Here is a 12,474-nt window from a genome sequence, read left to right on the forward strand (position 1 = left end):
AACTGCAGTAAGACATTAGTCATTTCTACTGAGTCACTAAAAACTGAACTGGTACTTATTTGAAGTTAAAACTAATTGATTTTACACAGTGCAAAAGCAGGGCATTCTAACAGAATATTAACTTCCTTTAGAGAGACAAACCCTCTGCTCATAGGCACTGGGAAGGATGTAGGATGTACTATACTAAGCACGAGGCTTGAGCAATTTCTTCTGCTACTAGACCTCATTTGGGCTGTCTGAGTATCAATATGCATACTTTTATTCCAGAATTAAGACACTCAAAATTTTGAGCTGCTGCTATGCCTGCGATCCTGTGACTACCTGCATGTGACCAGCAGTCAGTGCATCTACAAGGGAATAGTGGCAGTTTATCAGGAAAGAGTGAGAGTGAACAGCCTTCTTTAAGGAAGCAAGAGGTATCTGCTGATATGAGGGTGCAGTGCTGCATTTCCTTTGCTGCTGTGATTGTCTTTGCAATGGAAGAAGTCAAGGGAAAAGAGCAGTTGCTGTTCCAGTATCATTTTTAATACATTAAAAAAAATTCTCTTTTTTTTCCAGTTTCTTTTCCCATTTGTCCAGCAGTGATATAATATTCTTAGAACCTGAAGTCACACAGAAGCCTTCGGAGCTGCTATGACTGTTCCTGCAAGTGCAGCCCTGTTCAGAACTGTGCATCTTGGGCCTCTTCACGCATTGACCATCTCAGCTTATAAATATGTGCCATCAATCAGTATTTTAAATGGCTTGGCCTTTAACCTTAACATCTGTTGCCAAAATGGTACTCTGAGCATCTGTGACTAGAAGGATTTTTTTTTTTCAGCTTTATGCTAGGAGAGACCAGAATAAACAATAACAGACCAGGCATGCCCAGAGAAAATGCCTGCATGGGATTACCTAACAGAGGTAACTTGCTTTGTAGAGAGTGTGATAGCAGCACTTGGGTGCTGCTGGAGCTAAACGTGTGCAGCCATGAAGCAACGTAGATATAAAGAGGAAAAAAAGAGGAAGGTCTCAGCAAACAATGGGTTTTCTCTGACTGCTAAATATTCCTTTGCTCACCGTCTTACCCAGTCTTAAGCACAAACCTCCTTTGAAGTTTGACACAGGGGAATGGGAGTTTTTTATATATTTCTTTTTCCTGTGATTGGCTTTCATCCCTGACATATTTAAAATGTGCTTCAACTTGGAAAGAGACAAAACTGAAACTCTCCAGGAATCCAAGTGATCCCTAAAGCCCAGAGCTCTGCACATTAATAATGTGGTTTCTTTGGGGAAAAAAAGTTCAAACCATGAACATTTTCATATTTTCAAGTGGAATTAAGAGAACATCATAAACAGTATTCACCCATATATATTCTATATATAGTATTATAGCTGCTTTGTCCAGAAATATTACCTCTGCTTATATGAAAGAGCAGGGATATATATTTAGGCAGCAGCAGGGATGTCCTTTTGTTTTAAATCTCTTGAGATCAGCACCTTAGCTTGTTAGCCCTGAACAGTGACAGAGGACCAGTTTTGTCTATGGAATTATACCACACATAATACGAAGTAACTTCTGTAAAGAAATGTTTCAAATCTTGATTTATTCTCCCTGGCACTTCTCCATACTGTGCATGTGATGGGATCTCTTATGGGGTGACCAGGCGGAAATATCCAGAAAGATTTCCTAGGTTTCTCTTACAACATCCTGGTGACATCTTGATACAATCAGCAAAGAAATCATATTGGAGAAAAACATTATTACTGACTGATAAAATTCTTACTTTCAAGAAGATTTTCTCAGAACTGACACTGAGCCAGCTAAGGCTGGGCTGTTTATCTGTACACTAAGAGCTTTTCTTTTGTATCACTGTGACCATTTGAAATCAGAGGCTTTTCCTGAGGCAAAACTGCACCTTGGTCTGAGGACAGTGTTGTCTGTCTTGCCTGTCCTGCTTGGAAGCAGGAGGCTGGACTGTTGGGGTTGGAGAGCAGAGGCCATGTGTTTCCCTCACACATCTTCAAGGGTGCAGATGGCAAAGCCAGAGAATTGAAATAATCCCCCCATGTCCCTCCAACCTCCTACAACTTTCTGAGGAGCCATATATGAACTGTGAGTGAGGACTCCCAGGGGAACGATGCTCGCATGATGGGTCATTTCCCTTCCTGCCCCATTCTGCTCACCAGGTACATTCTGACCTCTTAGTGCAATTTAAACTGGAAAGGGGAGTAGGAGATGTCAGGCAGGATAATTTTGTTATTGTTACTTTTTTAACAACCAAGAAAAAAAGCAGAAGGTTGTTGCTAAATAATTGTAGTAAAGCAGCACTTTGCTCTTACCACACAAAACACATTAATAAAGACCACCAGGTCATCCCTTGGTGCAGGGGAACTAGCACCTGGCATTCTTATTTTCTAATCCCAGCTTACCACTGGTTTTCTTTAAATCTCAGCAGGAACAAGGTGAGGTTTGTCTGGAAAGCTCGTACTAAGTCAATGAATCAATTTAAACATATGTATTAATATTACTAAGTCAAGACTTTACTCCACAGTGGATCTGAAATAGGATAAACGCATCCTACATCAAGATATATTAACTTAGCTCTAAGCTGAAAACATTTTATGATTTTTTTTTCTCAAATTTTGTAACATTAAATGTTTTCTAATATTGACAAAGTTAGAAAGTATTGCTTTCAAAAAGACTGCAAACTATCCACCATGCTTAGACATATCATGGAGTATACCAGAGTACACACTGCTAACTCAAAATCATTAACTAATTATGAAATCAGTCTGTCCAAACCTGGCTTTACTATGCATTTCTACTTAAACAATTATAGAATTAAAAGTCAATATCTACTGCTTTTTTTTTTCCCCCTGGAAATTCTCTTCAGACCATTCAAACAATTAGATAAAAAACACTGCAATAAATTCATCCCATACACATCTGCCATTCAAAAGCAGATCTGAATATAATGGGATGTGTCTGCAACATGACAGAGAATGACACAAGAAAATGCTAGAAGGATGGTTTAAAAATCTTATGAATGGACTGATCTGGAAGTCAGGTATGCTACTGGTTACCCTCATCCACAAATGGATATTACAGAGTTGGAGAAGTTTCAGACTGTCCCACCAAGTCAGACAAAGAAAGATCTCTGTGCCTATTCTTCTCACTGACCATCATCTGAAATTTGCATGTGCAAAAATGAATCAAGTAAAATACCTTTTAAAGAAATATGCTGGCTTTGCAGCTCACTGATACATAGCGTTGCTGGAGCCAAGGGTAAAAGAAATATAAAAACTAGGAAAAGAGGTCAATAGTTGCATGGACAAGGAGAGATTTGAGAGTGAAGAGCTCTCTGCTCTGATCAACAATCAGTGGAAGTAATATGGGTGCCTTTTCAGAAAACACAGTCAAAATGTTTGACATTTTAAATTCAAGCTTTTGCTCCATTTGTATGTCACCATATTGTTCATTATAAGCACACCGTGCATGATCCTGCACAGTCTCATCACCTTTTCTGTGGCTCTTAAGAGCACAGACATTGTGAATGGAAAACCTTACTGCTGCCTTTATCTTTGCTAGAATATTTATTTGGCTTTAGCAAAGCTTATGCACCTGCATCTGCTGAAGCCAAGGCAAACTTTAAAGAAGAAATGGCTAGAGCCTGAATTTCAGCAGTGCTGCTGCCCTCCTCCCATCAAATTAACCAGAGCTCTTTGTCTGACTAGCTCTTAAAAAAAAAGAAAAAATCCAGGCAAAGAACTCACAAAATTATTTCATTTTCTTCTTCTTCTTTTTTTTTTTTTTCCTTTTATCTTCCATTCTGGCAAATCAGACCCAGAAACTTCAGTGTTTTAAACTCTCTGTATTATATGACATTTAGCATCATACTTATTCAAAATATTCTTACCTGTGATTAAGTCATGATGACCTACAGATCTACCACATTTCCCATCCAAAATGTGTTGTGAAGATGTGTGGAGCTGTTGTATAGCTAAGCACTCACTGAGTACATCCTGTTCGATATCAGTGCATGAATTTAGCTACAAGAGGAGGATAAAACAAACATTTTATTTCAAAGTAAATCAAACGAATTCTAATTAAATTCATATGTCTCCTTGCTTAAAGATTACATACAGAAGAAAGGAACACAATGTCATTCTCAGTAACTTGGTGCAATTAAGGATATATCTATCAGTTCACATTTCTAATTAGAGATCACTTTGGTTTTCTTAAGTAAACAAGTTGAGTGCGCTAATCTAAAATCAACAACAGGTTTTTGTACCCTGTGTTTCTTCAAGCCTTCCTCAGAAGTTTAACTGCACATTTTCAGGCTGTCTGTAGTTTCTTGTGTTCTGTTCAAAAGGATTGCATGATGCTGTAACTGTGACACTTGGAGAGACATTCGATAGAGAAAGAAAAGCGTTTGTGCTTATCAGATTAGATCTGGCAGAGTAACATGCTGTCAGTAACGTGTAAGAGGTATCACTGATATGTCAGCTGTTCTCCATGTAAATTAAAGCTCTGGCAAAAAGTGTGTGAAGCAAACTCTCGAAAACCACAATGTCGATCATATTAAAAACAGCAGGAGAGAAGAATTAAGAAAGAAAAGCATTTCTAATTCTCTTTCAAACATGCTGATGTTGCCAAGCTTTTGTCATAATATAGTGCTCACATTACACAAGCAGCCATCATATTCTATAGCCATTAATAAATAGTTATTGGCTCTACGTTTACAGTTTTGCATTCCAGTCTCCCCTGGGTTTGCTTATTCTAAAGGAAAGGTCCAGGCAAACCTATTCAGAATTCTGCTATATAGCCATTTATTTGATCAACATAAGCATCTAACGTTTGGATCACAAAATGCATCTGTAGCCAATTAAACTTAGACTACTACTAAATTAACAGCTAACTTCCTCATATTTTGTGCTTGTAAAGCTGTTCAGAACAACCAAATATTACCATTGCAGTCATCTAAGCTGCAAACAAAATGTTCAGGATTCCTCTGATGAAAGTCTGAGCTCAGGGCATTCTCTTTTCTATCAGAGATGGCACCTTTTGGTAGCACATATCAGCTGAGACATGCAGGCAGAGCAGCCTGTTAATTTTTTCCTTAGCTCAGTAATTTCCACTCAGAACTTCCAGGAAGCTGATAGTAACAGACAACTGCCTTAGCAGAATTGTAACAAAAAAATAGCAAGCAGCGTTTTCCCATTTCTTCCTAAATCTGAAATCCAAACTAGACTCCACTGACTGAATAACACTGAGATTTAAATAGTTGACAAGGCTGCCTCTTTTTTTCTTCTTATATCCTTAAGCAAAATATCTGTATTGCTTAGTATTTCTTTAGGAATCAGATTTACCTTGGTCCCTTTTAAGAGAGCCTGATCAAAATACACTTCAAATCTACTGCTTTTTTCAGATACCTTTTATATTAAAGAAAAAAAAAAAAAGGCACAGGATCAAATATTCCTAAGGTTAGCAAGGGCAAATGAGACAGGAAGATGATTTCTAACCACTGGAGAAGTGCATATTTAGATTTGGTCTACCAAATAAGGTGCGGGAAGCAAGCAGTTGATATTATTTTAAGATAGACTTGTAAAGCTATGGGAGGGTATATTGACATGCAGGAGAACTCCTCAAGCTAGGAGCTTAGAGATACAAAACCCTACATATTTGGTGTCTTGGTAGCTGGAGTTTGTAGTTTATGTGTAGCACGTTTGCCATCTCTTCATTCTATGCTCAAGGCCTCTTGCTGCTTAACCAGAAGTACGTTTTGTCCCTTAAAGCAAAATCTGGATTTAGAGTTTTCCTCTACAGAACTAGAAAAGTGGCCTCAGTAGGCAATGGGATGTAACTAAGGAATAATAATAAAGGATGCTAACAAATTAATGTATTCAGCCCTGTACTCAGAGCTGAACAAATGATGTCCATCTTGGAAAATAATTCTCTTCGTAGATAACAGTCCTGGTTTTGTGGGCACCTGAATGGCTGCTCAGCCTGAAGAGTCCTCCTTCCAGAACAAAATTTGTCATGCTGTGAATGTTTCTTCGCTGTCTGAAACAGGGTGCACAATTCTGGATGCTGCTGTTCTAGACACTGTTACTTAAGCTGCATGCAGCTGGTAGAAAGCAGGGTTGGGGTGGACAACTGCCCTAGTAATAGGGAAAAAACATTCAGATTGGCGGAACTAACCAAGAGAAAACTGACAGGGGATACAATTCATGCTGAGAAGCAGTGGGAGAGAAGGAGTGCAAGACAAGACATGGCTGATGCAAGGACATCAGCATGACCTCAATACAGGCAGGCAGGAAAAGCAGGCCTTTTGACTTCCATCTAGCTCCTCCATGGCTCATCCCTAATTCTGAAGTTACAATCACCTGTGTTCTGCTACTTTTTCTTCTCTCCACATGTTCCTTCCTTTGCTCTTTCGTTCTTGTGGGTTTTACCTTTGACATTTTTTCCAAACTGGCAGCTCCCTAGCTCTGTCTTACCACACTATCATTTCTGCTCTGCTCTCCTTTAAACATGCCTGGCAGTTTCATCTGTGAAGCTCTTGGCAGTGGTACGGATATCAACGCTGCTTATTGGAAGTAATTGTACTTGCTTGCTAAGCTTTGTATTCCCTGCCACTACTGGGCCTCAAGCATGTTTGTGGTCTGTTCTGTCACACACCAGCTCTGTGGGGTCCCGATCATCTTTTTAGAAACTGTGTGTACAAACATGTAACAAGCAAGTCTCTTAATGCCTCATCCCTAAGGGTGTTCAAGGCCAGGTTGGATGGGGCCCTGGGCAGCCTGGTCTAGTATTATATCAGAAGGTTGGTTGCCCTGCCTGTCAGAGGGGTTGGAGATTCATGTCCTTGAGGTCCCTTCCAACCCTGGCCATTCTGTGATCCTGGAATGGTGCCCATAAGCCTCCTCATGATAATGAATTTGGGATTGAGCCCATAGAAACCAAAACACTTACTTGAATCTAGTATTAGTGAGAACATAACTAGCAGTTTGGCTTAGGAATGATTTATAAATGCATTTAAAACACAGATGTGATCAGAAAAGTCACGGATTCATTCTGACGAATGCAAGCACTCTTTTTCTGACACTTCCATAGTGTCCTGGCCTAGTTTCACTTGCATTTGGGATGATTTGCTAGCACGTATTTACCAGCTGATTGCACAGACTCCAGGTGCGAATATTTTACACGAATGACAGCAGAATTTGGATTTGTATATGAAAGATCAACTGGGAAAAAATGCTTGGCCATAAAGTATGGAGCGAACTGAAATAAAAAAAAATGGTGATGTTTGAAGAGCAGAACTATAAAGTGAACAGGTTAGCAAGAGTGATTAAAATCCAAAGGAAAATTAGTTCAGCTTTCATTTTTTCCTAGAGATACTGTAGAAGAACCCTGATTTGAAAAAAAAAATATAAACTAAAGGTAAATTGAAAAAGATCACGGTGTGGAGGTCTGGAAATGTGCCACTGTTTGCCTACTGGGTCTTACCTTCTTACGCACCTGTTGTTCTTTGGCTGAATGCGCTTTCACGTGCTTGCGCAGAGAGCTGGGGTCAGTGTAGCGCTTGGAGCAGCCAGGAATCTGACAGGCATACGGTTTCTGTAAGAGTGAGGAAAGAGAAAAGATTTCACATTCCTCTGCATGTCTTCAGTTGGCACACAGAGCGCTGAAGGACAGCTGGTTTGTGCAGCACAGCGTAAAGCCTGAGCTGCTTGCTCTGCTTGACGTTTCCAGATTTGCAAACTCCTCTATGTACGTAAGTCTGACATGGTGCAAACAGAAGAACAGCATTAATAGCTCTGATTTTGCACTCCATGCAAGTGCTGAGAGCACTTGACACATCTCTAATCTGCTACATTGGATGTTGATTACTGAGCTGAGTTTAATGCTAATGAGATGTAATTGGATGGGCTCTGAGAGCATGAAGTTTTGAAGTCTTTACAGTAGACTTGATGATGAGAACAACCAGTATAATCATAAATGTAATTCTGGTTTCTAATTCTGATTTACGCAGTTTTTACAACTATGTTCCATATGCAGCAGAGTAAACTTGTGCAATAGCACACATTTGGTTTCCTTCATGCCCTTTTCCTGTTTTGAACAACGTCTTTCTTTTTATAACTCCTAACCAAACAACCTGCAATGAACATTAACATCTGAGCAAATCAACGCAGAAAAATCCACTATTGTTAACTCTGTTGGGAAGACCTTTCCAGCTGATTTTGGCATGCTTCAGAGCTTGTCAAAACGTGGCCCAGTACAAGCACTTTCCTGGGAAAGCCATCGGAGCCTGGGCAAGCAGTTCCAGTCAGCTCTTCCTACGTGAAAATAAAGAAAGGACACTCCAAGTGAACTGCTGATTCCAGAGTCCCAGCTCCTGAAAGCCTCACCAAGTTGTGCTTACTTCCAACAAACCGAACACTTCTCTCTGCACTGCACTGCAGCCTCCAACTGACAGTGCAACTGCCAAGTTGAACAAAGGGGCTCCAGTGTTCATTATTAAGTAACCATTAAGCGAGAGCAAAGTAATGCTTAATGTCAAAGCTCACAAAGTTTTCAAATTGAGCTGAACGTTTCTTTGCCTCATCTGTCAACATTATCTTGGCCTTCTCACATGTACCAGTAAGTCGGCTGGTGCCTTCTCAAAGCTATATAACTGGCTTGTCATGAACTCAGCATCACATTCCTTATTCCCTTGGCTTCAGAAAGAGGATGCACGAATACAGGGGGGAAAAAAAGCAACCAAACAACAGTTTGGAGAGGAGTGACTGTGAGGTCCTTTAAGCTAGCTGCTGTACTCCTGGAGGAGTGATGACATGCCCTTTTTACCACAAGAACAGATATGTTCCCTTTGTTCTGCTCCTGCCTAGAAGAAAGATCTACTTCCAGATGATTTAATAGAGATTCAATCAAACTAGTATACACCAGTGAATCTCTGAAATTATTTACAGATTCTCCTTCTGGAGAAGATAAATGAAGGACTGACCTACATTAAGCAGCTTTAAAACCAATTCCAAATGCACTCAATAAGGAGCGAGTAGTCTATATAAACCCCTTTTCTTTTTAAGTACCTCAAGAGGATAAGTACTGCTGCTCTGTCCAGCCAGCAGGAAATTTCTGAAGGAATAGTAGAATCATTCACCAATTCATGGCCTTATGGACTAACAGCACCTACCCAGAAAGATACAGGGCAAAACAGATTTACTGAGTGTATCCAGTGCACACAGAGTACTGACATCTGAGGAAAAACTATGGAAAATTTTAACAAATCCCTTAGCTGAACAAATAGCAGAGTATTTTTCAAATCACTGGCATCACCTGAAGCACTGATAAAATAATTTGAGTTAGTGATATGGAAACTAGATGAAAATCTGGCTACTATTTGCTTTGGCAATTTCCCTTGACGTTACAGACTATTTTGTCCACTGAGCTAAGGCAACGTGCAATCTTTACAGCAGCACCATGCTGTAGCTTTGTTACTTTTCACATTCACATAATATAAATCATAGGATTTTAAAATTAATGCAAAGAAGCAGACAGAAGCTGGCATGGTGTAAGACCACAGAAACAGTTTTAAAGAACCTGCAACAGAATAAAGTGGATAATATTTTTAGGCATTTAAGAAAGTTAGGAGAAAATGACTACTGTACCTTTTTGCTGATTTATGAGCTTTTCAGAAAATTAAGACAGAGATAAAGAAAGAAGAAAAGAAAATAGAAAGTTAAGAGATTTGTCTTCAATAACCCACAGATATACAAATTTCAGCCTATTTTGTTAACTCATTGATTTATCTTTCAAAACTACTAAATGGCATTCAATCTGTGCACCTGGCACAAATATACCCATTAGATTTAAGCAGTTAGATTTCAAAACTGTGCACCCACAATTTACTATATCCAATTTCAAAAGAGACGCATTTTAGAACTAATTACAAATTCAAATATCTCAGGTTGACTTTCAAATAAATAAAACATTGTTATTGTAAGTGTGCTTTGGTTTGGAAAATGTGACTGACTTGCTTCTCTTACTTGTTTGTTTTTGCAAGGCATAATGTACATTAGACATTCCTTAATGCTGCACTGTCTGAAATGTGTAACTGCTTAAAAAGTAAATATCAATTAAACTCAAAAGTTCTGCCCCATAAACACTTGGCCAAACGTTAAACCATATATTCACTTCTTTGAAAAAAAACAAAGGAACAACTCTGGCTGTTGTTCTTTAAAAGCTTTATGCCGAGCACTTAACTTGTCTACAAAGTTGCCTACTTGCTTTCTTTCCCCATCCTCCAGTGATTTAATTTTCCCAGAGCCTACCACACTAGACAAGCCCCCAGCTTCTCCATGTGACAAGTGAGAAGACTTGTGGAGCTCAGCCAGAATCTACCAACTGTATATAAATGTGAATTTGTTTCTTACGCTTAATTCTGGTGGTGGCTACTTCACAAGTATCACAGATGTATCTTTACCTTCAGAAAATTATGTCCAAAACAGAAAGGCATACCTTCTGTTGAGATATCTGAGCTGCTTTTGCATTCATTCAGAACAGACTTTTTGAAGCAACAGAGGATAGGAAGCAAGACAACAGCATCATTTAGTACAGCAGCAGTGACTCAGCTTTCGCTCATGCTACACCTTATCCTACAGGCTCCTTCTCTTACTGGAAGAACAACAATGGAGGTTTGCTGAGTAACTTATTCCTGAGTACATTATTTCTCAGCATGAGTAACACAGCTGAATTTGACTTTTCACGATTACAACATTTTTCATTTCTCAAGGAACATTCAATTAAAAACAAAAGTGCAGTTGCTTATAGCTGAGTGTTCTGAGGCACCCATCGTGGAAAGGAAGAGTCCCCATCCAGGTTCAGTGCAGACTCTGTACAAAGACCATTGGAAAACAGTGTGATTCCCATCCTGAAATCATGCTTACAGTATCCAGGTGCGTCCGCTGATGCTTTGCCCGGTCACTGGAGTTGCTGAAGGCTTTCTGGCAGCCTGGATGCTGACACAGGTACGGCTTCTCCCCAGTATGACTTCGGAGGTGAATCTTAAGGTTCTCGAGCCTAGAAAATGCCTTGTTGCACCCTTCGAACTGAAAAAAAAAAAGTCATAAAAAATGGTTGTAAAGCAGCATTAAATAAACCATGTGCAGCCACAATGAGAACAGTGTAAGATCCAAGCTGGACATGTAATAAATCAACCAACATTCAAACATCTGTTGAAATTTATGGATGAAACACAACATTTTGTGCTGTTCATTTAATCTGTCACTGAAGACATGGTGTGTAGCTCAACAATAATACACGGGTTATAAATATCCCACAAGTTCTGTCTGAAATACTGAACACTTAAAGACATGGAGTCAGTGTGGAAAACTTAAAGAACAAGTGTTCTGACGAGCTCTCTCAGTTGCTAATTGGCACAGGAACCACTGTGGGCAATAACAATTAGCTGCTACAGAGAGAGCAGGAGGAGCTGTTAGTGGTGGGTAAACCTGGTTTCAGATGTCTGAAATGTGATACCCTGAAGAGCATCACCACAGACTATTACAAGAGCTGATCCATTTGAAGATCAATCCAAAGGAACTCTGCTGTCATTCTGCACCCTTTTCTTTACCAGCTCTATCATTCAGATCTGTTCTCGGCATTTATACAGCCAGTAACCTGAGCGATTCTGAGTTCTTAAGCACCCGTTTCATTAAGGAGCTTAGTAATAAAATGCTGCACAGCATTCATAACAAAAGTAGCTGTTTCAAATTAAATTGGAATAAATAAATAAATCAAATTTCAAACTAATAGGCCAAGGAAAGAGTGCTCTGCATTGATGGCTGCTAAGTTTCAGTGTTATAGTGTTGCAGATATTCATCCACAGGGAGGTACTACCTAGGATAGGCTTTGAGAATGAACTCAGGTGAGCACAAACACACGTATATGCACGTTCATGCACCAGCAAACCCAAAGGTGCACTCATACTTACGCATGCTCACAAATACTTCCATGCACACATACTCACATGTGGTGGTGTGTTTGTGCTCTGCCCACTCAGCATCGCAGCTTCATCGCAGATTTTCTTGTCTCTATACAGATAGGAACCTGATTTGACTGTAATTTGGGACCTCAAAGAATGTACTTGAGAAACAACAACTCGGTGCACCTTCATGTCAGCACAAGAACAATTTTTACAGATAGAAAGCAGAACAACTATTTCTGGAAGTCATATTTTTTTTTACATGATTCTTGCTCATGACCATAAAATTAATAAGTGCTTTGTCACCTCCTCCTGCTGAGTCAGGATTTTGTTCAGTACATTCACAACCCGTGGTTCTTTGGATGGTACCACAGGAATTGTACTCTTGCCCATCCATCACGTTCTATTTGTTACACACACATCTCTCATACCTTTTGGTGTGTGCAAACTTCTGACTCAGTTTTTGCTTCCAGTATTGCAGGCAGAGGGATGGGAAGTGAGAGCA

General features: G+C 39.5%; 1 protein-coding gene across 7 annotated transcripts in view; it reads right to left on the reverse strand.

Annotated features, from left to right (window-relative positions):
* GLIS1 (GLIS family zinc finger 1) overlaps window positions 1-12,474 on the reverse strand; it is a 179,053-nt gene that overhangs the window by 28,969 nt on the left and 137,610 nt on the right. For 6 of the 7 annotated variants that reach the window (XM_090146691.1, XM_090146692.1, XM_031602818.2 and 3 more), the window contains exons 4-6: window positions 10,933-11,094; window positions 7,493-7,603; window positions 3,900-4,032 (exon numbers count right to left, since the gene is read on the reverse strand). In XM_090146691.1, coding sequence (XP_090002817.1) covers window positions 3,900-4,032; window positions 7,493-7,603; window positions 10,933-11,094 — 406 coding nt within the window. The remainder of the gene's footprint in view (window positions 1-3,899; window positions 4,033-7,492; window positions 7,604-10,932; window positions 11,095-12,474) is intronic. The other variant, XM_090146690.1, reaches the window with a different exon arrangement.

The sequence above is a fragment of the Phasianus colchicus genome, chromosome 9 (genome assembly GCF_987193195.1).
Source record: "Phasianus colchicus chromosome 9, bPhaCol1.hap1.1, whole genome shotgun sequence".
NCBI classification, from domain to species: domain Eukaryota; kingdom Metazoa; phylum Chordata; class Aves; order Galliformes; family Phasianidae; genus Phasianus; species Phasianus colchicus.